Source organism: Colobus angolensis, unplaced genomic scaffold (assembly GCF_000951035.1).
Source record: "Colobus angolensis palliatus isolate OR3802 unplaced genomic scaffold, Cang.pa_1.0 Scaffold341, whole genome shotgun sequence".
NCBI lineage: Eukaryota > Metazoa > Chordata > Mammalia > Primates > Cercopithecidae > Colobus > Colobus angolensis.
In genome coordinates, this window is record NW_012116722.1 from 1096888 (window position 1) to 1122265 (window position 25378).

A 25378-nucleotide genomic window follows, 5' to 3' on the forward strand; every position below is an offset into this window, starting at 1 on the left:
GAGGCCTGTGGAAAGAAAGGAGAGGACCTCGTGTGTTTTATTTGAACTGAATAATTGATCAAATGTCTGCTCTAAATGTTTCCAAATGTGTCCAGGCAGTAAGGACTTCTGTTACAGCATCTGAATGTATCATTTTTGGTTGATTCATGGTGTCCTAGATGGGAAACTCTCTCTTGTTTCGGGGTTGACCTGGTTTTTTCTGGCAAATTGAACTTAGAGTCTAATACAAAGAACAACGAACACCAAGGATGTCAACCTGTGATTAGCATTAAAACAGAAAGACACAGAGTCTGACTGCAAGGCAGATCTTCAGACTAGAACTGTTCATGCTGAGAGACACCAGCACGGAGCTCTCTGCATCTGAAGGGAGCGCATGTTCTTCCCCTGAGGCCTTAAGGATAGAGGGTCACCACTTAGGCTGCTTCTGTGGGTAGTGTGGGCTGAGCCTAACAGTCTCTCTGAGCCTGTTAATGTCATCATCCTCCATGAGTGGAGGCTCCGTGGGGGCAGGGTCCCTGTCAGGTTTGCTCACTTGCGTCTCCCAGGTCCTCACTGTCGCTTTGTGTGTATGAGATAGATGGATGGATGGTTGGACAGATGTGCAGATGGGCAGATGGTTGTGTGCCCTCTCACCATCCCGTAATGCCTCCTGCATACCTCTCATCATAAGGTTTGGTCGCCTTCCACTGTCTTCCCCAGCATACCATGAATTTAAAATGGCCTGGGCCGGGCACAGTGGCTCACACCTGTAACCCCAGCACTTTGGGAGACCTAGGCAGACGGATCACTTGAGGTCAGAAATTCAAGACCAGCCTGGCCAATATGGCCAAAACCCCATCTCTACTAAAAATACAAAAAAAAAAAAAAAAGATAGCGTGGTGTGGTGGCTCACACCTGTAATCCCATCTGCTAGGGAGACTGAGGCACAATAATCACTTGAACCCCAGAGGCGGAGTTGGCGGTGAGCTGAGATGGTGCCACTGCACTCCAGTCTGGGACTCTGTCTCAAAATAAATAAATAAATAAGAAAAAAAAAGAGTTTAAAATGGCCTTGGCACATAGTAGACATTTGTTTCTGTCCCCAGGTGAGAGAAAGTCTCTCTGCTCCTCCCTTCTGGGAATTTCTGTCTGGGATAAGAGTATCAGTGATTTAGACATCATTTTTTGAAGTGTAACATTGGGAGAACACGGTGTCCCCTCCCTTAAAATAGGACATTTGTAGCAGCATCTCATTAACAGATAAGTAGATTTCTTCCTTTTTGTTTGGTTAAGGTTAGAAACTTGCAAGCAGCTAGAGGGAATTTAGGACTTAGTTTTTAATGAATCAGCAGCAAAAACAAAGGATTAAACATCCCAGGGGGAGTTGGTGAAGAAATAAGTGGGATATAAATGAAAAGACCAAAAAGGCACCAGGGCAAAGAGCCCAGAACTGTGAGTGTCAGAGATGTGGGTTGTGGTAAACAACCATAAAGTGTCAGAACTGCAGGGAACCTTGGGGAGTAACTGGTCCCAACCTCGCATTTTATAAGCTGGAGATCTACAATGAGAAGGAAGACCGCAGGGCTCCACTGATAGCAAACTTGTTCCCCTGGAAAAGTCACATTATAGCTCAAGGCAGCTGCAAGGGGAAAAAAAAGAACCAGGAAAAAGAGATGAATGCAGTGCAAAGAGTTCATAGACATCACTGAAATGCAGAAGGATCACTGTTTATGCAAAAGCATGAATGGGCGCAGGGAGCTTCCACACTCTTGCATCCGGCTGGTGTGCTCTGGAGAGGCCTCCTTGGCAGGTCTGAGTGGAGTAGGGCCCAGGAGCCTGTGTTTCTGGTGATTCTGATGCTCAGCGAGATTATAAAAAGTGAAAGTGGCAAGGCTTCTAAGAGTCTCCTGGCTAGGAGCTGGGCGATGCCCAGGGACCTCTGTGTGCATGGCGTTGAGACAAGGGGAGGTTTTAGGCCCCCAACTGTCTCCCTATTTTCCACAGTTCAGGGACAGAGGGAGTGAGGCCAAGGTGTTTGTGGTGCTCGTGGGAAACTTAGCAGCACAGATCCCCCAGCCTGCTCCGGATCCTCATGAGCACAGACTGGCTTGCACATCATTGTTCTCGTTGCCTTCCCAGACACCGGTTCCTATTATATAGACCGGAGCTGCTGATGCAGAAACTGCCTCATTCTCGGCACCCGCAGCAGGCGGCCACACATGGCGATCCACAGCTCCCCGAGTTGTGCATTTTCTCCCCACTGCTCCAAACTGTGAACTTCTCTCTCCCCCGCCTCAGCCCGGGACTTCCCCAAGTAGGTCTCAGTTCACTTAGATGTTCTTTAAGCAACACTTCAGCTGGCACAGGACATAGAAAAGGTTGCTTGAAACTCAATGCCTTATGTCGGATTGCCAGAGCAAGATAGGAAAGACAAGACGGCAATGATTGCTGGTCTAAGAAAATAAGATTTACATTTGGGGGTGATTTTGTTTTGTTTGGTTTTATATTTAAGAAGATGAAGTGATTATTTAAGTGGGTGGAGGAAGAAAGGAGATAAGAGTAATTATTTGGCCAAGATGAATTGCCTGGAAAACTGCTGACGTTTGAATTAGGCTTACTCCTGTGGCAAACTTTCAGGGGCCTGTTCCAACTGGCTACCTGGCCTTGCTGCATTTTTATCTAAGCAGTTTGCAGTTCTCAAGGAGGTAAACAGCTCATGTCATTTGCGTAGAAAAGTCTTTTTTTTTTTTTTTTTTTGGCAACAGGGTCTCACTCTGTTGCCCAGGCTGGAGTGCAGTGGCACAATTATGGCTCACTGCAGCCTTGACCTCCCACCTCAGCCTCCTGAGTAGCTAGGATTATAGTTGCATGCCACCATGCCTGGCTAATTTCATCTTTGTATATTTTGTAGAAACGGGGTCTCCCTGTGTTTTCTAGGTTGTTCTCAACCTCCTGGGCTCAAGCAACCCTCCCGTTTCGGCCTCCTAAAGTACTGGGATTACAGGCGTGAGCCACGTTGTCCAGCCAGGAAAGCAAATATTGTATTTCACACGGATCCTCAAAGAGCAGTGGTCTCCATAATAGAATAGGCACACCCAGAGGAGAAACCAGATGATTTCTCGGGGTGTGGGAGGAAAATATTAGAAGATATGTAGGTCTTACCATGTTTTAGATTGTTTTGTTTTATGGTACATGCAGACATTAGTACAGTAGTATAGGTTTAGAATTTATGAATCTATGTTAGGAGTGCTTGATGGCTTCCTGGCTTAGAAAGAGTGACATCATAGCACAGAGCATTAGGAAATACAGTTAAAAAAATTTACTTAGTATGCAATTTTATTATCGTTCTTTGAATTTGAAAAATTCTTTCAGATTTCAATGAAAATAAAATATGAATCATTGGAGCATATAATAAAGTTTCTTTGCCCTCAAGTTAATTTTCATGAACATAATAGGTAGAAGTCATGTAATGACTTTCTAACGGGAGGTAAGTCGCTTCCTGTCTTTGCGCATTTCATTACAGTGTTCCAAGATGCCTTCTCACCCCCGTTCCAAATTTTCCTCTTATTTGTAACACTGCTATTTAGTTAATTTCGGTTTATATATCTTTAAGGGGCTTATGTCTGTGGTCCACACGTTGAAATGTAAAGTAGAATATACACACATAATATATATATATTTTTTTTTTTTGAGACAGAGTCATTGTCTGTCATCCAGGCTGGAGTACAGTGGCACAATGTCAGCTCACTGCAACCTCTGCCTCCATGCCTGGCTAATTTTTGTATTTTTAGTGGAGACGAGGTTTCACCATGTTGGCCAAGCTGGTCTCAAACTCCTGACCTCATGCTCCGCCTGCGTCGGCCTCCCAAAGTGCTGGGATTACAGGCGTGAGTCACCGTGCCCAGCCAAAATATAATATATTAAGACTCAAAGGAAGATGGCTGTTCAGAAATGAAACTGAAATAAACATTTCTTCTGCCATAGACAAAACTATGGCAATAACTACAGGAGGTGAGAACAGGGTAATGTGGCTCATTTTTGCACCATATATCTCAGGATAACTCTGTTTTTGAGCTTCGCTGAGCCTTTAAGATAATGAAAATCCTTGAGATGTATCTTCTGAGACTGTAATGTAGATAATGTTGCTGCATTGTCAGAATCTTGCTCTTAAGAGGAAAAGGAGATCCTCTCTTAGTTTCAATTTCAGTTATTGTGCTGGATTATAGGCAAATGACAAAATGATCTTTTTTTTTTTTTTTTTTTTGGAGACAGAGTCTTCACTGTTACCCAGGCTGGATGGAGTACGGTGACGGTGGCATGATCTTGGCTCACTACAACCTCTGCCTCCCAGGTTCAAGTGATTCTCTTGCCTCAGCCTCCCAAGTAACTAGAACTATAGGTGCACGCCATCACGCCTGGCTAGTTTTTTTGTATTTTTAGTAGAAACAGTGTTTCACCATGTTGGCCAGGCTGGTCTCGAACTCCTAACCTCAAGTGATCTGCCCACCTCGGCCTCCCAAAGTACTGGGATTACAGGAGTGAGCCACTGCACCTGGCCAAAAAATGATCTTTGATGGGGTGGCGGGGGGGGGACCCACCTTACTTAAAGACTTCATGTGCATTGGAAGATTTGGAATTATTATTATTATTATTATTACATTTTCCTCTTTTTAGCCACATCTTATGCAACATGGTAGCACAAAGCCTGAGAAATAAAAACAAAGCAAAATACAAGAGGTCAGAAGTTCCCCTGTGGAATCCAGGGCAGAAATTTCACAAAGAGATGGAACGATTTCGGACAAACTCCTCACCCCACCCCCTACTGTTACTGTTTGCTTGCCTCGATGTTTTCTGTTTTTTGTTTGTTTGTTTGTTGTTGTTGAGACAGAGTCTCGCTCTGTCACCCAGGTTGGAGTGCTGTGGGGTGATCTCGGCTCACTGCAACCTCTGCCTCCTGGGTTCAAGCGATTCTCATGTCTCAGCCTCCTGAGTTCAAGCAATTCTCGTGCCTCAGCCTCCCGAGTAGCTGGGATTACAGGCGCCTGCCACCATGCCTGGGTAATTTTTATATTTTCTGGTAGAGATGGGCTTTCACCATATTGGCCAGGCTGGTCTTGAACTCCTGACCTCAAGTGATCCACCTGCCTCGACCTCCCAAAATGCTGGGATTATAGGCATGAGGCACCGCATCTGGTCTCCTCACAGAGACTTTCTAACTCCTCCACGCCTTCAGTCATCTCCGCTTTCTCTGATTGCCAGTTTTACCTGTTTCTTACATTTTAGCACTTAGAAAGCCACTCTGGTTTGTAAATGGGCAGGTGTTTTCCAAAATTTGTTGGTAAAGCTTTTGTTTGGATATTCAAATTTATTTCCCCTTGAAACAAATATATCTACTTAGTAAATATCTGTGGAATTATCTTTTAAGCTATGAGTAGCAAAAAGGTGGCCTTCGTGTTACCCGCCTACCCCTCCTCTTTAGCTCTCGGGGCAGACATCTGGAATTCTTCCTAGCACTGTTCCTGCTGATACCAGATACAACCGCAGTAGTTCATAACATGACCCTGCAGGTGCCCACAACCAAGCCATTGTACGAACCAGTGCTGGATGACGGCCAGCCTGACATCTCCGTCCACACTCCGAGCACTCTGCTGGGTGCTTCGGGGATACAGAGATGGCAGACCCAGTTTCGTTTCTTCTCTCGTGCCATTTTTTATATTCCATAATGAATTATGATTATTTCTGTACTTTTTTCTTTTTTCTTCTCTTTTTTTGGGGGGGGGAGGACGGAGTCTCACTCCTGAGCAGGCTGGAGTGCAGTGGTACGATCTGGGCTCACTGCAACCTCCACCTCCCAGGTGCAAGCAATTCTCCTGCCTCAATCTCCCGAGTAGCTGGCACACGCCACCGCGTCCAGCTAATTTTTTTTGTTTGTTTGTATTTTAGTAGAGACAGGGTTTCACCGTGTTGCCCAGCCTGATCTCGAAGTCCTGAGCTCAGGCAATCCTCCTGCCTCGGCCTCCCAAAGTGCTGGGATTATAGGCATGAGCCCCCGCACCTGGCCATTTCTGTACTTTTCATATTCCCCTTTTCAGCATAATGAATCCTCAAGGAGTCATGCGCAGTACTGACCTAGAGAAGAGATCTGATTCCTTCCGGGGATCAGCAGCAGGTCAGTGGATGGGTGGCATTTGACTATTCCATAGGACTTCCACAGGAACGCCTGCAGAAACTGATGACGTTCTGGAACAGAAAAATAATGTACCGAAAAAATGTTTCCTCAAATAGGAAATTTCAAAGTCCATCCAGAGAGCCACAAAGTCTATTAAGCCCATGCTTCTAGTTTCAGACTGTGGAATTTTGACTTCTTTTACAGGGAAAGTGACTCACAGATGGCTTTTCAGTTGAGTGACAGGGTCAAAGTTTTTGAGATGACTCAAGCCACGGGGCAGAGGAGGAGTGGGATTTAAGAAAGGCAGGATGGAGGTGGAGAGATGGATTTGGAGGCCTTTGCTCTACCTAACCGCACTGCGAGGTAACCAGAGCCTGTGCTGCAGGCGTGATGGTCATGAGGATGGAGAGGTGGGAAGCCATGTGAGTGACAGGCAGTGGGAAGTCACCTGCCAGTCAGGGTGCTGACTTCTGGGAGCAAGGGCCTCTTGGCGTGGAGGGAAAGGATGAAAAGAGTTTCCTTCCCTTTTTTCCTGAAGGCCGGGCTGGCCCTATGCAATATTTTGAATGGGGTTCTATTTGCCTTTGAACCCTTGTGTCATCCCCTCCTGCTCACTGGATGCCGGCTGTCTTTACAGGCCCCCTGGAGCCCAGAGCCCTCATCCTGGTCTGAACTCTCCACTGAGGTTGCCACTGTCTCCCCTCCCAGACAGCCTCTCCTTCCTCCTTCTCCAAGCCACATTCTCTCATTTCACCACCACCAACAACCCAAAAGACCAAAAAACAAACCAGCCTCTTCCATTTTTCTAAGCAGTGTGTTTGTTAGGAAAGCAATCTGACCTAAAACCTATTTAAACAGTGGCAGATGATCCTGGGACACTTAGCAAAGTATGTACATTTTTAAAAGAATCCTTGTTACTTTAAAGAGTTTATCTGTATCATTTAAAAATGAAATTTAAAGATAAAATTACACAGAATCCTGGATGACAAGGTTGCTTTTAGAGGAAATACCGTGCTAGCTCCTTCCCTAAGATGTCTCTCCCTGTCACTTCCTTCCCTTCCACTTACTAAGTCATATTTCTGAAAATTCTCAAGTCTTCATAATGATTCTGGGTACAGATGGCAGTGGGGAGATGGGTAGGGCTAGAGTATGAACTATTCCTAGACAGTAGCCCCCCTTCTCCAGAGTTTTGCTTCTTGCAATTTCATTTATCCACAGTAAACCTCTATCAGCAAATATACAACTCCAGAAACAAACAATTCACGGCCGGGCGCGGTGGCTCAGGCCTGTAATCCCAGCACTTTGGGAGGCCGAGACGGGCGGATCACGAGGTCGGGAGATCGAGACCATCCTGGCTAACACGGTGAAACCCCGTCTCTACTAAAAATACAAAAAAAAAAAAACTAGCCGGGCGAGGTGGCGGGCGCCTGTAGTCCCAGCTACTCCGGAGGCTGAGGCAGGAGAATGGCGTAAACCCGGGAGGCGGAGCTTGCAGTGAGCTGAGATCCGGCCACTGCACTCCAGTCCGGGCGACAGAGTGAGACTCCGCCTCAAAAAAAAAAAAAAAAAAAAAAAACAATTCATAAGTTTTAAATTGTGTGCCATTCTGACAAGAGTGGTGAAATCTCACGCTGTCCTGCTCTGTCCCGCCTGGGACATGAATCACGCCTTCATTCAGTTTATCCACGCCGTCTACACTCCCTGCCCGTTAGTCACTACGTAGCCAGCTCCATGATCAGATCAACTGTCGGGGTATCACGGTTCTTGTGATCAAGCAATTGTTTTCTACTTCATGACTGCCCCATAGTGCAAGCGGTGATGCTGGCAATGCAGATACGCCAAAGAGAAGCCATACAGGGCTTCCTTTCGGTGGAAGGGTTCTTGAGGAAGGAAGGAAAAGTCATATGCTGAGGTTGCAAGATCTGTGGTAAGAACAAATCTTCTCTATCCTTGAAACTGTGAAGAAGGAAGAAGAAATTCATGCTAATTTTGTCATCACCCCTCAAGCCGCAAAAGTTACAGCCACAGTGCATAAGTGCTTAGCTAAGATGGAAAAGGCATTAGATTTGTGGGTGGAAGACGTGAACAGAAACATGTTCCGATTAATGGGGCCAGGTGCGGTGGCTCATCCCTGTAATCCCAGTACTTTGGGAGGCCAAGGCGGGCAGATTACCTGAGGTCAGGAGTTTGAGACCAATATGGCCAACATGGCAAAACCTCGCCTCTACTAAAAATACAAAAATTAGCCGGGCGTGGTGGTGCACTCCTGTTATCCCAGCTACTCAGGAGGCTGAGGCAGGAGAATCGCTTGAACCCAGGAGGTGGGGGTTGCAGTGAGCTAAGATTGCGTTATTGAACTCCAGCCTAGGTGACAGAATGAGACTTCATCTCAAAAAAGAAAAGAAAGAAACGTGGGGTTTGGTACATACCCCCCATGGATGGGGGCACTGTTGTAGATGAGGAGTTACAACTGAAGGGCCAGATAATAAGCATTTCAGGCTTTGCTAGCCAAACAGTCTTTGTTGCAACCGCTCACCTCTGCCTTTGTGCTTTGAAAGCAGCCATAAACAATAAGTAAATAAATACGCATGACTGTGTTCCAGTAAAACCTGACAAAAACAAGTGCTGGGCCCGATTTGGCCCCCAGGCATGAGTTTGCTGAGCCTGCTGCGGGTGATCATTTGTGAGCCTGGAACAGCCTTTTTGCTCCTTCCTGTGGGCTCACCAGCGTCTCAGCTTTCCCAACAGATTATCTTAAAGAAGCGCCTGCCCTTAGAAATACATGTCAGCAAAGCCCATGAACTCAACACGATTCCTATAAAGAAAGGAAGGAAGGAAGGAAGCAGCAAGGAGCTCATGTTGATCTGGGGAAGGCAGCAGAAGGCCAGAGAGGGCTGCCTGGAACTTAACAGTGAGCCCTGGACGGGTGCAGTGGCTCACACCTGTAATCCCAGCCCTTTGGGAGGCTGAGAGCGGATCACCTGAGGTCAGGAGTTCAAGACCAGCCTGACCAACATGGAGAAACCCTGTCTGTACTAAAAATACAAAATTAGCTGGGCGTGCTGGCGCATGCTTGTAATCCCAGCTACTCAGGAGGCTGAGGCAGGAGAATCGCTTGAACCTGGGAGGTGGGGGCTGTGGTAAGCCAAGACCATACCGTTGCACTCCAACCTGGGCAACAAGAGCGAAACTCCGTCTCAGACAACAGGAACAACAACAGCTAGTGAGCCCCAAATGTAAACCACGATGTTTTTGTTTTTTTTTTTTTTTTTTTTTTGGAAACAGGGTTTCACTCTGTCACCTGGGCTGGAGTGCAGTGGCACAATTATGGCTCACTGCAACATCCACCTCCCATTTCAAGTGATTCTCTTGCCTCAGCCTCCCTAGTAGCTAGGATTACAGGTGTCCTCCACAATGCCCGGCTCATTTTTGTGTTTTTAGTAGACACAAGATTTCACTGTGTTGCCCAGGCTGGTCTTGAAACCCTGACCTCAAGTGATCCACTCGCCTCAGTCTCCCAGAGTGCTGGGATTACAGATGCGAGCGACCATGCCCAGCCCCCGATGTCTTACTCTTCATCTAAAACCTGCCTAAATGGCATGCCCAGTTAAAACAATCTTTTTCTGTTACAATAATCCATGTGAGAGTACGCCACATTTTCTAAAAGGTTTATCTAGAAAAGAGCCTGGCGTGTTTACTGTTGCTGCTGAATTGGATTTGACTCCACTGCTATATCAGGGCCCCCTCTGACAGTTCACCCCTTGCTTTCTTTCCTTTTTTTTTTTTTTTTTTTTTTTTGGGCAACAGTATCTGGCTCTGTCACCCAGCCTGGAGTGCAGTGGGACGATCTCGGCTCACTACAACCTCCAACTTCCAGGCTCAAGCTATTCTCCCGCCTCAGCCTCCTGAGTAGCTGAGACTGCAGGCATATGCCACCACACCCAGCTAGATTTTGTATTTTTTGTAGAGACAAGGTCTTGTTGTGTTGCCCAGGCTGGTCTTGAACTCCTGGGCTCAAAGCAATCCGCCCGCCTCAGCCTTCCAAAGTGCGGAGGTGACAGGCGTGAGCAACTGTGCCCAGCCCTGTTTACTTCTTAGGGCTCTTTTACATGCCTTTCTTTTTTTAACAGCCTTCCCACCTCTACTTTTTACATGTCTTGAGGTTTTCCTGTATGCATGTGTATGCGTGCACGCACACACACACCCCGATTTTGTCATTCTGGTGTTCAAGGTAAAGCATATCATAGTCCCACTTCCAGAAACACGTCCAATGCAATGAACGTGGTAGCCAACCCTGCTAAGAAATGACCCAAGAGTCTACCTTGAGTAGCCAGCCCCCAAATCCAAAGAATAGCTGCAGACCCCATAGTTTTCTCACCCACTAGGTCATGGGACCACGGCAAGAGTGAGAGAGTTCCACTTCCCAGAGAATGCCTGTTACTACCTTACCTCAATTTGAAATCTGTACTAAGGATGAACACATGCATTCTCTTCCTTGACATCCACATCCCCTGTTTTTTTTTGAGACAGAGTCTCGCTCTGTTGGCCAGGCTGGCAAGATCTCTGCTCACTGCAATCTCTGCCTCCCGGGCTCAAGCAGTTCTCCTGCCTCAGCCTCCCGAGTAGCTGGGATTACAGGTGTGTGCCACCATGCCCGGCTGATTTTTTGTATTTTTAGTAGAGATGGGATTTCACCATGTTGGCCAGGCTGGTCTTGAACTCCTGACCTCAGGTGCTCCACCCACCTTGGCCTCCCAAAGTGCTGAGATTACAGGTGTGATCCACCATGCCTGGCCCCCCTGTTACTTTCAAAGAGCTGAGAGTTACTGTAGGACACTATCCTCTCTTGGGAACGTGACACGTACAAACCCACTGCCAGAGGGTCAGTTGTGAGCTAATGACTGATTACATTCCTGTGCCCTTAAAAGTATTGCCTCAACTTTCTAAGAAATCAAGAGATCTCTTTAAATTTGAACGCATAAAAATAATCACTCTCAATGTGTGTTAAGCCCATTCAAATTGTTTGGGGATGATGAATGGGAGGAAACTGGAAATGGGCTTAGCTAGAACAAGGGCAGTATTAATTCATTTGCAGAGCCGCAGCCTGAGCGTCACAGTGGACATCAGCTGCAGCTCCCCCAACTCCCAGCTGCATCTGACAACCTCTGATCTATGCACACATGCCCTGCGTGTACCAGAGCACGCCCAGGGTTGACGAGTTTGACTTTTTGGTGTTACTGTTTTTCCTCTTTAGTTCTGAATTACTCTCTTGGTTGGAAAGCAGTGGGTTGAGTGTAGCAGTAGATTCCTGTTTTAATTTCTACACGTAACTTGCAGGCTTCTTGCTACTTTGTGCTGATTTATTGTTGTCCTGATTCCCATTTTCTGAATGGTTATTCATTCCCATCCCAGGCCTCTCTGATGACCATCTGGTTCTCCTTCGGTCACTCAAACATCTGCCCCAGAGACTTGGAAAATGAGCTTCCTTTGGCAACCTAAAAATAATCTTAGTGTGACTGAAGCCTGAAAGGGAAATCACCACGTTCCACTGTCCTGTGGATACTGATCAGGGGGATGCGCCAACAGAGCTTCCTGGGGATTTGGAGCTTAGATGTCTTCTGTCACATCTGCAGATTTTTTCTTGTTTTTCAAGTCTTGGGAACCATAAAAACATGGTGAGAACTGGGTGCAATCAGTCCTGAAGTTTTCTTTGGGACTAGGCATGCTTGCACAAAGGAAACGGCTGGAGATAAAAGCCATGCTTTGCATGGTTTGTTTGTAAGGCTGCAAGAGCTAGCTGAGAAAGACAGAGGATACTCAGGATTGCGACATGATATTAGTCACAGCGTGTTCCAGGAGAGCTCACAAATGCTTTGAAACAGTTATAGGACATTTCTAAGGACTAGACTTTTAGCTTGGACCCAAGAGGCCTGTCTCATGGGCAATGATGGTTTGCCCTCCACCCCTAGAAGGCGAAATTTGCCAGAAACTAAAACTCAGTCCCTGTGGTATTTCTCATCCAAAATTATTTCCAGCCACATCGTCTAGTGCAACTTTTCAGAGGTTCTGCAATGATATAAAATGTCAGCATCATCATAATGTCCAAATAAATTAAATGCCCTTGTAAGTCATAATCCAAAGATGTTAAGATCTAAAGTAATTAACATCTTGACTTAAATTTCCTTGACTTTTGTGTTTTAAAAAAACCAAAGCCCTTAATGGCCTCCTTTGATCTCTCCTATTTCTTATTTTGCTCTTTTTTTTTTTTTTTTTTTTTTTGAGACAGAGTCTCGCTCTTGTCGCCCAGACTGGAGTGCAGTGGCACAACCTTGGCTCACTGCAACCTCTGCCTCCTGGATTCAAAGAATTCTACTGCCTCAGCCTCCAGGGTAGCTGGGATTATAGACATGTACCACCACACCCAGCTGATTTTTTGTATTTTTAATAGGGATGGGGTTTCACCAGGTTGGCCAGGCTGATCTGGAACTCCTGACCTCAAGTGATCTGCCAGCCTTGGCCTCCCAAAGTGCTGGGATTATAGGCATTAGCCACCACGCCCAGCCATTATTTTGCTCGTTCTTAGTTAAGGAGATCCTTGGTGCTTGATGCTGGAAAAAGATTATGTTTTTCAGCATCTGCAGCCTGGGCTGTTTTCCACAGGAACAAATAAAGTTTTTTCCAGCTCCAAGAAAACTGAATTCATTCAACAGCAGGTCTCTCATGTGCTTTACTTTTTAGTGATATGCAAATAAATGAAAGTAAGTGGACTCTCAATAGTATGAAAACATTGTCCCCACGCCCTTGACATTTAGAAAAGTCAGTCAAACCCCAGTCCCTAGACAGTTGTCCTAGGCAAGATTTTGTTCTTGGGACCTTGTTTAAATTTGCCAAAGGTGGTATCAAGAACTGTAAAAAGAAAGAAAGAAAAATACCTGAGCTTTTCCACAATAGTTTCGTGGATGCTGGCAGGAGACTTGAGATTCCGAGTCAGAGACAAACGACTTTATTACTCAATGCACAGCAGCTAGATTTTGGCTTCTTTAATCCCAGTTTAGGATTGAATCTCAGTTGAGGACTTCATGTTCACATTATTTCCCCTTCCACCGGCAAGTCCTGTGGCAGTGACACAAGCTTAGGGGTGTGCACATGCAGTGGATTTGCATCACAGCTGAGGATCCCTGACCATAGGCAACCTCAGTCTTTTATGATGGGCTATAAGCAGACCTGACCAACCTTTGCACCAGAGGAAGGACCTGTCCCTTCCTCCTGAGACACTTATCTAACATTCAAGACTGTTCCCTCTACACACATCCCTGGAAAGATAGATAATTCCATGTAACAACAGCCTCTGTCTCTGTTTGCAAGCCAAGCAGAAATGCAAGAGACCCAGGGAGAATTATCTCCCAATAGGGCAGACCAGAGAGACTCAATAATACCAAGTAAAGGCAGGTTGATGAGGAAAAGATTCTTGGCTTCTCTTAAAGATACCAGTCAGTCTGACAGTTGTCTGGAGTTCACGACTGTGAACTTAAACCCAATTGACAGGAATCTTCCTCCCCACTGGAGATGGAGGGAAATCAACCTGGTTCTACTTCAAGTGCTTTCTGTGTGTATTCAATAGCTTCTTGGTTTGCATTTTCACTCTGACATAAAAGTAAAGGGCTTCGTGGCGTGCTGCATTGGGTGTGGATGGTGCCTCTGATGGAGCTCTACCTTCTTGAAAGCAGGGATGTTCAGTCAGTCCTGAGCCACATTTTCCATTTCCACTGCCTCTTGGCATGGAAGTGCTTAGACTGAAGAAAGCTTCATCTCTCCTTCCACATTTGTTCAGCTGGAAAAACACCCTCTGCAGATTCATGATCCAGACCTTCTGTTGATGATTCTAGAGCTTGTGCCCCTAATGAGCTAGTAAGGACTAATACCTCTGCTGCCTGCTCCTTGAGATTAGTTTTTTCTCAGGTTTTGAGTGCCCCATGGGTTGCATGGCATTGCTTTCTCCTACATGTTTTGGGGCAGTAATTGGATATGTCTGTAGTGATTCATATCCTTCCCCTGTGGGGAAGACTCACTTGAGTTTCCTTTTTACCTGCTGCTTAAATTAGTTCCATTTCTTCTTTACAGGCTTGCTTGCTAGATTTGAGTGCTTTTTAAAAAAATATTTCTACTCTTTGCATTCTGACTCAGACCTTTTTTTCCTAACATACTAATGTAGATAATAACATACAGGGTCTGTCACTGTGAAAGAGATGAAATCAATCAATGACTCTTCTATTTAGTGAAGTATCCATTGTTCAAATGCATGCTGACCACCACTGGCTCTGCGTTAGCGAATTCCACCTAGGAAATGTTCTCCTCTCAGACCAGCATCAAGTTCTGGCCTATTCTCCTCCCACCAGGCCCCGCCCCCTTGGTTTTTCTCATATTTACTCCCTTTAGAGTGCCTCATTTCATGCATTTCTCAGCCCACTTTCATCAGAGCAATGAGTGATAACTGTGTTCCTTCAGAGTTTACTGAGGATTTTTTTCATTCTTCTCGGTCTTCCTTGGGGTTTTGCCTTTTAATTTGTCCACATATGCCGATCTCTCTTGGGAGAGCTGTCCCAGATCATCCTTCTGAAGCTCTTCCTCTGCAGTCTTAAAATCGTTTCTCTCATGTTTTCTGGGCCTGGGATTCTACTCTCTTCCCTGTGGTTTTGACTGTCTTAGGTAGACTTCTTCAGGTGCCAGTCACCCCCCCCCTAATTTAGGAATAACAAAGCATCTCCCTACTTTTGTGACACCCTCTTTAAGATAAGAACCATCAAGGGTCTTTTCCATACATCACTGTGCTCTGGGACTTCACAATCCCAGTTACTCATCAGACTGTGGAACCTGTTGTCTAAGATCATCTCTTTTAAGGAAGTATCCCTTTTTTCTCTAGTTAGTCATCATGTATTCCTTTATTTTCTATTTTCCACTGCTCGTATTCTGATCAGAGGACCAGAGCATGTTTTCAGATCCTCCTTGTTCTTGTGCGCAAACCTGATTTCTAAAAACTGAGCATTTCAGACACATGCCTTTAAAATGCCTTTTTAGCTGTGAGTTTTGCAGTAATTTTATTAAAGGGCTTTTTTTTCCCCGTCTCTAAAGAAGATGGCATGTCTTTGGATTTCCATTGGGTTTTCTTTATTCTTTAATGAAATCTGCCACCTCTCCATGGGTATGAAGTTGAAATGTATATCTCTGCAGTCTAGAGCTACAGTCTATGTAATCATCAAATCTGGAGGCACCCTGAGACCTGTGGGGAGAAAACTTGGGCCTTTTAATTTTTTTAATTTCAACTAAACCTTACCTATATTCTTATGATACACATTAGGTACTCTACAATGAATTCCTTTTGAATCCTCATGATAACCCTATAAGACAACTGCAAGGTAATTTTAACCCTTTAAACATAAATAAGATTGTTCCTATTTCACATAATGAAAAAACTGCCTTGGATATTAATCATCAATATGTTATAGGCACAATCCATGCTGCTGCCTATGGCACATGTAAATTGCATTATACTCTGCATCCACCTCCTGTGCTTATTATAGTTTATACATTGAGCAGAACAAGTTTCCATAAATCACTGATTAAAATATGTATACTCTGAATAGGGAGCAACATGACAGTCTCCCTTATTTGTTGGCTAGTGGGCTACTTAGGTGCAGCTGAGAAGCTTTCATTTCTTCCCTTCTTCATTTCTGAAGTAAACGTGGGGGAGAGCAGAAAGAACTGGGAAGTCGCAGCTTAGTTGTGTGCCCAGTTTCACTGGAGGGTGGTTCCGTTGGCCCAGGGCAGTGGTGAATTCCAGAGGCCCAGGCCCTGTTCCCCTTCCATGAACCTGGTCTCTGTGTTCTTCGTTAGCTTTCCTGTTGATTCTGATGCACCTCAAAGTTTCCCTAGGCCATTCTCAGCCCCTGAGAATCTGCCGAGGAATCAGACCTGTGTAAATCAGTGGCCACGTCAGTCACTTTCACTCTCTCGGTCGTTTCTTGGGCCACCGCTTCCGCCTTCATGCCCACTTCCAGAGGTCCTCTTTTGGCACCTCCTGAGCTCTGGGGGAGCGCTCTGTGTGAATGTTCAGCCTTCTCTAATCCACACTTAGGATTCAGCTTTCTCAAGTCAGATCCATTGTCACATCGTCGTCAGCTTGCTGGTTTCCAGAATTTGTTGCTTTTGTCTTCTGTTTTCTTTATCCTTGTGAATTATGTCTGTCTTTTTGTAAAAAAATATTTTCCCTGTCATGTTAGTGTGGTCTGAAAGGGAAATCAGGAGGAATCTTCCACCTTTAGTCAGAAACCTATGTTATTTAATTCCCAAATGCAGGCCCATTTTTCAGATGAGGACATTGATGCTCAAAGAGGTTGACTGACTTGCCTAAATTGTAGTAAAATGGTAAACTCAGGATTTGTGCCCAGGTAGCTGGCCAGATTCTCAACCACTGTGTCCCACCACCTCTCTACAAAATCAGATGCTAAAGATGCTTCTTCTCGCTGCTGTGTATGTTACAGGTGTGGAAAATGATGCAAACAGGAAGGCTCTACCGTGGAAATTGGCAAATTCTACGAGACTCCATTAATATAATGGGATTGTTTTGTACTACACTTGATGTTAGCCAAAAGGCCGAGAAGCAATAATGACATTGTTTTGTAACACATGAATTAGAAACTACGCATGAATAATAGATTTTATCAACTGTTTCGCTGAACTGAAGGCCTTCCAGGAGAACATTTAGCAAATTTCATTTCAGAACAACTAAAATGACATCATTTCCAGAACAGTTTGCTCTGTGCATCGGGAACAAAACCACACACAGAAAAGGGACTCTTTTAAGAGTGTGGACATTTTCAGACAATAGTCACGAAAGTGTAATCAGAATTGCATTTTATATTACTACTTTCTGACATAATCTGGAATGAATGTGTCTGAGCAACCCATTTCCTGTTCAGTGAGTTACAAGTCATCTAATATCACAACAAACTCAATGAGAAACCAGTTTTTTGTTACAAGAGGAAACAGTTCCATTTAAATTCATTCCCCACTGCTAACCCTTTCACTGTGTTCTGAAATAAAATCTCACTCCTTCCTTGAGCTCAACAGTCTCTGCTGGCAACTCTGAGATATCTCTAGGTCCATTCTTACTGGTTCTAGCTACAGGCATTAGGTAGCCACATACACCATCTCTTCTTTTTTTTTTTTTTTTTTGAGACAGAGTCTCACTCTTTTGCCTAGGCTGGAATGCAGTGGCGCAATCTCGGCCCACTGCAACCTCAGCCTCCTGAGTTCAAGCAATTCTCCTTCCTCAGCCTCCCAAGTAGCTTGGACTGCAGGCGCTCACCACCACCACATCTGGCTAATTTTTGTATTTTAGTAGAGACGGGGTTTCGCCATGTTGACCAGGCTGGTCTCAAACTCCTAGCCTCAAGAGATCTGCCCTCCTGGGCCTTCCAGGGTGCTAGGATTACAGGTGTGAACCACCACATCTGGCCCACATACACCATCTTTAGCACAGGATTTCTTTGGCATAAAAAACCTTACTGGCATTTTGTAGATCATAGAAACTGAATCTGTCTGTCATGACCAGAAACCTTTCAGGCAGGCTCCTTTCCTTCTCGGGTGCTCATAAGTGCTTGTATCATCTCCAAAATGTATCTGATCCTATGAAAACCTGGGGCTGTGTTGGGAAAATAAAGGAGAAGACAGATGGAGAAGACTTCTTAAGTCCAGAAACAATAGGCTGGCATGGTTTTCCTCGCTTGGCATGAGCATCTCAGACAGACTTTCCAACGTCTGGGGCCTTGGCCACTGTGTAATAAGCTACCCATTTAGTAGGCACCAGAGGAGGTAATATCTTGCAAGCCAGGGAATCCCTTTCTCTGAAGGTCCATAGCCTGGGTCAGGTGGTATGATCAGAAGGAACCAGGAATTTTTTTTTTTGGACACAGAGTTTCGCTCTGTCACCCAGGTTGGAATGTAGTGGTGCAGTCTCAGCTCACTGGAACCTCTGCCTCCCAGGCTCAGGTGATTCTTATGCCTCAGCCTTCAGAGTAGCTAGGATTACAGGCACGTGCCACCTTGCACAGCTAATTTTTGTATCCTTAGTAGAAATGGGATTTCACCATGTTGGCCAGGATGGTCTTGAACTCCTGGTCTCAAGTGATCTGCCCATCTCCACTTCCCAAAGTACTGGGATTACAGGTGTGAGCCATCGAGCCCGACTGGAACCAGGAATTGAACTCACTCTCTGGTAATTGTGGTTCACAGTCTGGAGATCTTATGGAAAGAACCTGGAGACAGGTTCCTTGCATCAAGTTTTTAAGTCAAGCAAAGGGGAGGCTCTAAGGCTTTTCTCTGGATTCTTCCATTTGTATGTGGCCCAGAACTCAGGCCTGTCTCAGAGATGCCTCTTTCTTCTCTGTGTATGTATTGATGTCAGGATTTGGGGTTGGGAAAGACATCCCTCCAGGGAATCTCTAAAATCACCCTCAAGATTCTGTTCCTGCTTTTTCTTCATAATTTAAACCTGGAAACCTGCCAGTCCTGAAAAGGTCATATGAATGCAACAAATGTATTACCTTTGTTTTATATGTCAGAATTAATTTGTTTTCTCAATGCCCCTTTCTCAGTTTTGCCTACATTGCCTCATTCTCAGACCTTTTTATTCCTCTTTCTAACCCAGAAAGATACTTGAACTTGAGAAGGAAGAGGGAATCTTCCAGACTTCACATACTGTATACATAATTTGTATATAAGCAATTACTTCTTAAAAGAGATTACCTGTGGAATTACTCTAACTGCTTACTTGATACCTTTTTATATATTGAATTTTTTTTTTCTTTTTTGAGACAGAGTGTAGCTCTGTCACCTAGGATAGAGTGCAGTGGCGTGATCTCGGCTCACTGCAACCTCTGCCTCCCAGGTTCAAGTGATTCTCCGGCCTCAGCCTCCCAAGTAGCTGGGATTACAGGTGTGTGCTACCATGCCTGGCTAGTTTTTGTATTTTTAGTAAAGACAGGGTTTCACCATGTTGGCTAGGCTGGTCTTGAACTCCTGACCTCAGGTGAATTTTTTTTTAAGAGGAAAGGCCTTGCTATGTTGCCCAGGCTGCTGATCTTAACCTCCTGGGCTCAAGTGATCCTCCTGCCTCAGCTTCCTGAATAGCTGGGACTACAGGCACCTGCCACTGTACCCAGCTATATACTGAATTTAATATACAATATATAATTTTCATTACCTGTTAACTTGATGGTGAGGAGTGACACTATAATTGGCACTATAATTACATCACCTTTTGATAACTGGTAAGACAAAATGCAAATCAAGAAGCTTTTGAATACATACAAAAAGCACTTTAAGTAGGACCAGGTTGATTTCTCCCAACCCCAATTGGGAGGAAGGTTCCTGCCAACTGAGCTTAACTTAGTAGTCATGAACTCCAGACAACTGTCAGGCTGAATGGCATCTTTAAGAGAAGTCAGGAATCTTTTCATCATCAACTTTTATTGTTGTTGTTGTTGTTGTCTTGTTGTTATTGTTTTTGAGATGCACTCTTGCTCTGTCACCCAGCCTGGAGTGCAGTGGCGCCAGGTCGGCTCACTGCAAGCTCTGCCTCCTGGGTTTACACCATTCCCCTGCCTCAGCCTGCTGAGTAGCTGGGACTATAGGTGACCGCCACCACACCCGGCTGATTTTTTGCATTTTTAGTAGAGACAGGGTTTCACCGTGTTAGCCAGGATGGTCTCCATCTCCTGACCTCGTGATCTGCCCGCCTGGGCCTCCCAAAGTGCTGAGATTACAGGCGTGAGCCCCCGCGCCCGGCCATTTTTTTTTTTTTTTTTTGAGACGGAGTCTCACTGTGTCACCCAGACTGTAGTGCAGTGGCAGGATCTTGGCTTACTGCAAGCTCCACCTCACGAGTTCAGTCAGTTCTCTTGCCTCAGCTTCCTGAGTAGCTGGGACTACAGGCACCCGCCAAGACGCCCAGCTAATTTTTTGTATTTTTAGTAGAGGCGGGATTTTGCTGTATTAGCCAGGATGGTCTCAATCTCCTGACCTCATGCCTCTGCCTCTGGGCATGAGGCACCACACCCAGCCTCATCAACCTTTCTTTTTTTTTTTTTTTTTTTTTTTGACGGAGTCTAGCTCTGCCGCCCAGGCTGGAGTGCAGTGGCCGGATCTCAGCTCACTGCAAGCTCCACCTCCTGGGTTTACGCCATTCTCCTGCCTCAGCCTCCCGAGTAGCTGGGACTACAGGCGCCCGCCACGTCGCCTGGCTAGTTTTTTGTATTTTTTAGTAGAGACGGGGTTTCACCGGGTTAGCCAGGATGGTCTCAATCTCCTGACCTCGTGATCCGCCCGTCTCGGCCTCCCAAAGTGCTGGGATTACAGGCTTGAGCCACCGCACCCGGCCCAACCTTTCTTTACTTGATATCTCATATGCCTTTTTAAGTATGTATATCTTCCTTAGTGAGAATATTACCTATTTTAATGTAAGACTTTTTTCCTCTAGAACCTCAAAGGAAAATAAAATTTCAAATGGGAAGGTTTATTGTTTGATGTATCTCAAAGGTCTTGTACATGTAAATTTACCCCCCAGTTTTTTATAAATACTCTCAAAGTGCATGCGTCTCATTTTCTTCTCTGGTAAATAGGGGTTCGGTTTTGTTTTTAGCATGTTTGGTTTGTCTAGGATGGAGGACCCAGTGAGCCTTGGGATCAGACTTTCTGCATCACCTTCTGGGGTCACACAGCTTCCGGGCTGACCTCACGCCACACCGGCTGACCTCATGTTGATGCCTCCAGGGTGCCTGGACTGGGCTTGATTCCAGGAGCCGTCTGATCAATAGTCAGGAGCATAGCACACAGAACATTTGGTTGACTAAGATGTATAGCTGCCACAAAATCAAATTTTTACTGTATTTTAGAAACCTTAGAATTGGATTTGAATTTCTGGTTTAGTATTTGTTGCAACTTGCATTGTTGGAAAAAGCACTGGCCCACGGGTCAAGAGACCTGGGCTCGCGTTGTAGCTTTGTAGTTGACCACTGGGAGACCACCTGGGTAACTGACCAACAAGTGTCCTCAGCTGTAGGATGGAAGACGAAGTGGCCCTGGGGGACCTGGTTCCATGCTGGGCGGCGAGACGCGTGCTGGGGAGGACTGGGGGCCCTGGTTCCATGCTGGGCGGTGAGACCCGTGCTGAGGAGGAATTGGCCAATGCAAGGCGTTGTGAATGCAGCTTATCTGAAGGGTGGTGCTTTGATCCTGTGATCCTTCTTCTCACATAACACATGTATTCCTGCTCCTTGAGCCTTGAGATAACATTGTGGAGGGGGACAGCATAAGTCATCACAGGGCTGGGCTCTCCCATCAGTTCTGTGCTTTTTGCATTTCAGATGCCTGGGACAGATGAACCCCAAGATGTGTGCGGTGCTGAGGAATCCAAGGGGAACCTGGAAAGTCCCAAACAGGGCAGCAATAAAATCAAGCTCAAGAGTCGCCTTTCAGGTAGGTGGGGGCTCTATCTGATGCAGCCTGCCTAAGATGAGCTTTCAGCCTCAGGAGCGGGGAGATGAAGCCATTGCTGGTATGAGCTCTTGTCTTCTTTAAAACCTCAAAATCATTTATTCCTTAGATGGTACATACCCCAGGCATAACTGCATTCAGCCTCCTGCCTATTGAACATTTTTTTTTTTTTAAGTCATAACAAAGTGCATGGCAACATTTCTGTGTGTCTCTGTGTCCTGAAACATAACTGTCTTATGTTTGGTTCATTTACTTCAATCAGATTTCAGATGATCCTTTTCAATGTGGCGTTAATATCAAATCTGCATTTCAACTAAGCAGGAAAAAGATAGGATGGAGTTGCAGCTTTTAGAGCAAATCGACTGTATCTCCTGGGCATTTCCTTATGGCAGCTGGCCTGGGCCCAGAGAGAGAAAGTCAGCATTGAAAGCAGTAGCTCTGTGCAGGAGGCACCTTAGAACTTTCGTGTATCATTATGAAGGTTTTTTTGTTTTTTTTTTTTCTGAGATGGAGTCTTGCTCTGTCACCCAGGCTGGAGTGCAGTGGCACGATCTCAGCTCGCTGCAACCTCCGCCTCCGAGGTTCAAGCGATTCTCCTGTCCTGCCTCAGCCTCCTGAGTAGCTGGGATTACAAGCACCCACCACTGTGCCCGGCTAATTTTTTTGTATTTTTAGTGGAGACAAGGTTTCACCATGTTGGCCAGGCTGGTCTTGAACTCCTGAGCTCGTGATCTGCCCGCCTTGGCTTCCCAAAGTGCTGGGATTACAGGCGTGAGCCACCACGCCCAGCAAAAGGCATTTTTTTAGGCACATGATGGGTCTTTTCCTCCGTTAAAAAAAAAAAGTAAAAATTTTATTGTATGGCTGTGTTGGTATAAAGATACAGCTGGAGGCTGGGCTCAGTGGCTCACACCTATAATCCCATTTTGTGAGGCCGAAACAGGCAGATCACGAGGTCAGGAGATCAAGACCATCCTGGCCAACATGGTGAAACCCCATCTCTACTAAAATAAAAAACAATAATAAAAAAAAAAATAGCTGGGCATGGTGGCATGCGCCTCTATTCCCAGCTACTTGGGAGGCTGAGGCAGGGGAATCACTTGAATCTAGGAGGCGGAGGTTCGGTGAGGCCAGATCACACCAGTGTATTCCAGCCTGGTGACAGAGCAAGACTCCTTCTCAAAAAAACAAAAAACTAAAACAAACAAAAGATACAGCTGGATTCATTAGTGTCTATTCATTACTATTGTGTTTATTTTTTTCTGCTTATTTAAAAAGGTATTTAAAAGGAAACACTTCTGTGGATCCCTGAAGGTGGCATGGGCCCTCAGCACTGTGCTGGCTTAGTGGGGAAGTTGGCCTTGGCTCCCCCTACAGTGGTTATCTGGGACAGCAGGAAAAGCAAGAGTTTTGAAGCCTGGCAGAACTAGGTTTAGCCCTCAGCTGCTGAGTTACCTTGTGACCGTAGACTAATGATTTAATCTCCCTGAACTTCCACTCCCTCACCTGAAAAAAGAGGAGAACACCCTGACTTTGAAAGGCTGAGCAGATCTTTAAGAAATGTACATTAAAGCGTTTAGCACGATGTGTAGTATGTTAATGTTCAAAAAACATTTGCGTCCCCTTCCGACCACCCAGATTGGTGGAGAGGGCACGCCCGCACTACTCCAAGTTTATTCTCAGAGAAGATGGCAGGTATAAGACAGTGAAATACATCTTTTTAAAAAAACATCTGGCCTGGCACAGCGGCTCACGCCTGTAATCCCAGCACTTTGGGAGGCCGAGGCAGGTGGATCACCTGAGATCGGGAGCTCAAGACCAGCCTGGTCAACATGGCAAAACCCCATCTCTAGTAAAAATACAAAAAAAATTAAAAAATAAAAAATAAAAAAAATTAGCTGGGCATGGTGGTGGCATGGGCCTGTAATCCCAGCTACTCAGGAGCCTGAGGCAGGAGAATCACTTGAACCCGGGAGGCAGAGGTTGCATTGAACCAAGATTGTGCCACTGCTCTCCAGCCTGGGCAACAGAGCCAGAATCCATCTTTTTTTTAAAAAAAAAAAAAAAAAAAAAAAAAGGGAATCTGATTAACAGAATGAGTTATTTTGTGCTCATGACTCAGAAGAATTAGACGGTGTTACACTTGAACGAGTGTTACAACATGGATTGGGGACCGAAAGGAGTGGTGATGGCCAGAGGCTGATAAGGAGAAGAGTCTGAAGGGAGCCAGTGACCAGCCCCTTCCAGCCCTGAGGAAGAATAAAGAGAAAGTCGTTTAAGGCCTTTGTGTTTGGGGCGAGGGAGTCACCAGGGCACAGAGGAGGCCTTCCTGTTGGCCGTCTTGGCAGAGTTGTTCAGGACCTTATAAATGGGTTCCCAGGGAGGTGCCCAGAGCTCTGAGGAAATACAGGGGCCTCTGAAACCAGCGAGGTCACATTCCTCATTTTATGGACGAGACCGGAGAAGTTCAGAGGATCCCAAAGGTCACTCAGTCAATGCCGGGAAAAAGATCTGCCTCCCAGACAGAATTCTCCTTTCCTGCCCTTTGGCTTCTGGGAAATCTTGAAAAGAATTCTGTTCCGGGGAATCCTGAAAAGAATTCTGTTCCCCGATCTGGGGCTTTATCGATACAGATATGGGGAGGGGGAGCTGGAGGGCCTCCCAGATGTGTGATGCTCTGAGTCTGCTCATACTACTTAATTCAGAACAAGTGGCCTATTTGGCTGAGTAGTTATTCCAGGGCTGGCCACTGTTTGCCACAAATGGATACCACCTTCTCCTCCTGTATCCTTCCCAGACATTCAAGGCCACAATAAGGAAACGTAGCATGGAGGAGGAAGCACATGCGTGAATCCAGCAGAATTAGGTCAGTTCCCACATCCACCAACTCTGGTTACATGACCTTGGTCAGGTGACTTTCTTGAATCTCAGTTTCTTTATCCATAAAATGAGGGTTATGTTATATATTTATTTTGCCAATAAACATGAGTGTGTTCTAGGTGCTGTGCCTTGTTGAAAGGTTACTTTGGAAGAATGCATATGGCACTGCTACTCCATGGTGTGGCAGCAAAAAGCCCTCGCCGCGAGGCAGCTGCCACTATTATTATCACTGTCATTTTCTTTTCTTTTTTTTTTTGAGATGGAATTTTGTTCTTGTCACCCAGACTGGAGTGTGATGGTGTGATCTCAGCTCACCACAACCTCTGCCTCCCAGGTACAAGTGATTCTCGTGCCTCAGCCTCTTGAGTAGCTGAGACTACAGGCACATGCCACCATGCCTGGCCCGGCTAATTTTGTATTTTTAGTAGAGACGGGGTTTTACCGTGCTGGCCAGGCTGGTCTCGAACTCCTTACCTCAAGTAATCCACCTGCTTTGGCCTCCCAAAGCGCTGGGATATCAGATGTGAGCCACCCGCACGACCTAACCACTCTCATCATTATTATGATGTTCGTTGTCATTTTCATTTTCATTCTTAGTGTTCTCCTTCCATCTCAAGAGAGGAAGAATGGGTTTGAATGGGTTCAGACAGGAAGGCCTTCTAGGCTGGGCGTGGTGGCTCACTCCTGTAATCCTAGCACTTTGGGAGACTGAGGTGGGAGGATCACCTAAGGTCAGGAGTTCGAGACCAGCCTGGCCAACATGGTGAAACCCCGTCTCTACTAAAAATACAAATATTA

The 25378-nt window shown here is 45.6% G+C and overlaps 1 protein-coding gene across 1 annotated transcript in view; it reads left to right on the forward strand.

Annotated features, from left to right (window-relative positions):
• PDZD2 (PDZ domain containing 2) overlaps window positions 1–25378 on the forward strand; it is a 438467-nt gene that overhangs the window by 338968 nt on the left and 74121 nt on the right. The window contains exon 7 of the mRNA XM_011952551.1: window positions 21571–21682. Within this exon, the coding sequence (XP_011807941.1) occupies window positions 21571–21682 (112 nt within the window). The remainder of the gene's footprint in view (window positions 1–21570; window positions 21683–25378) is intronic.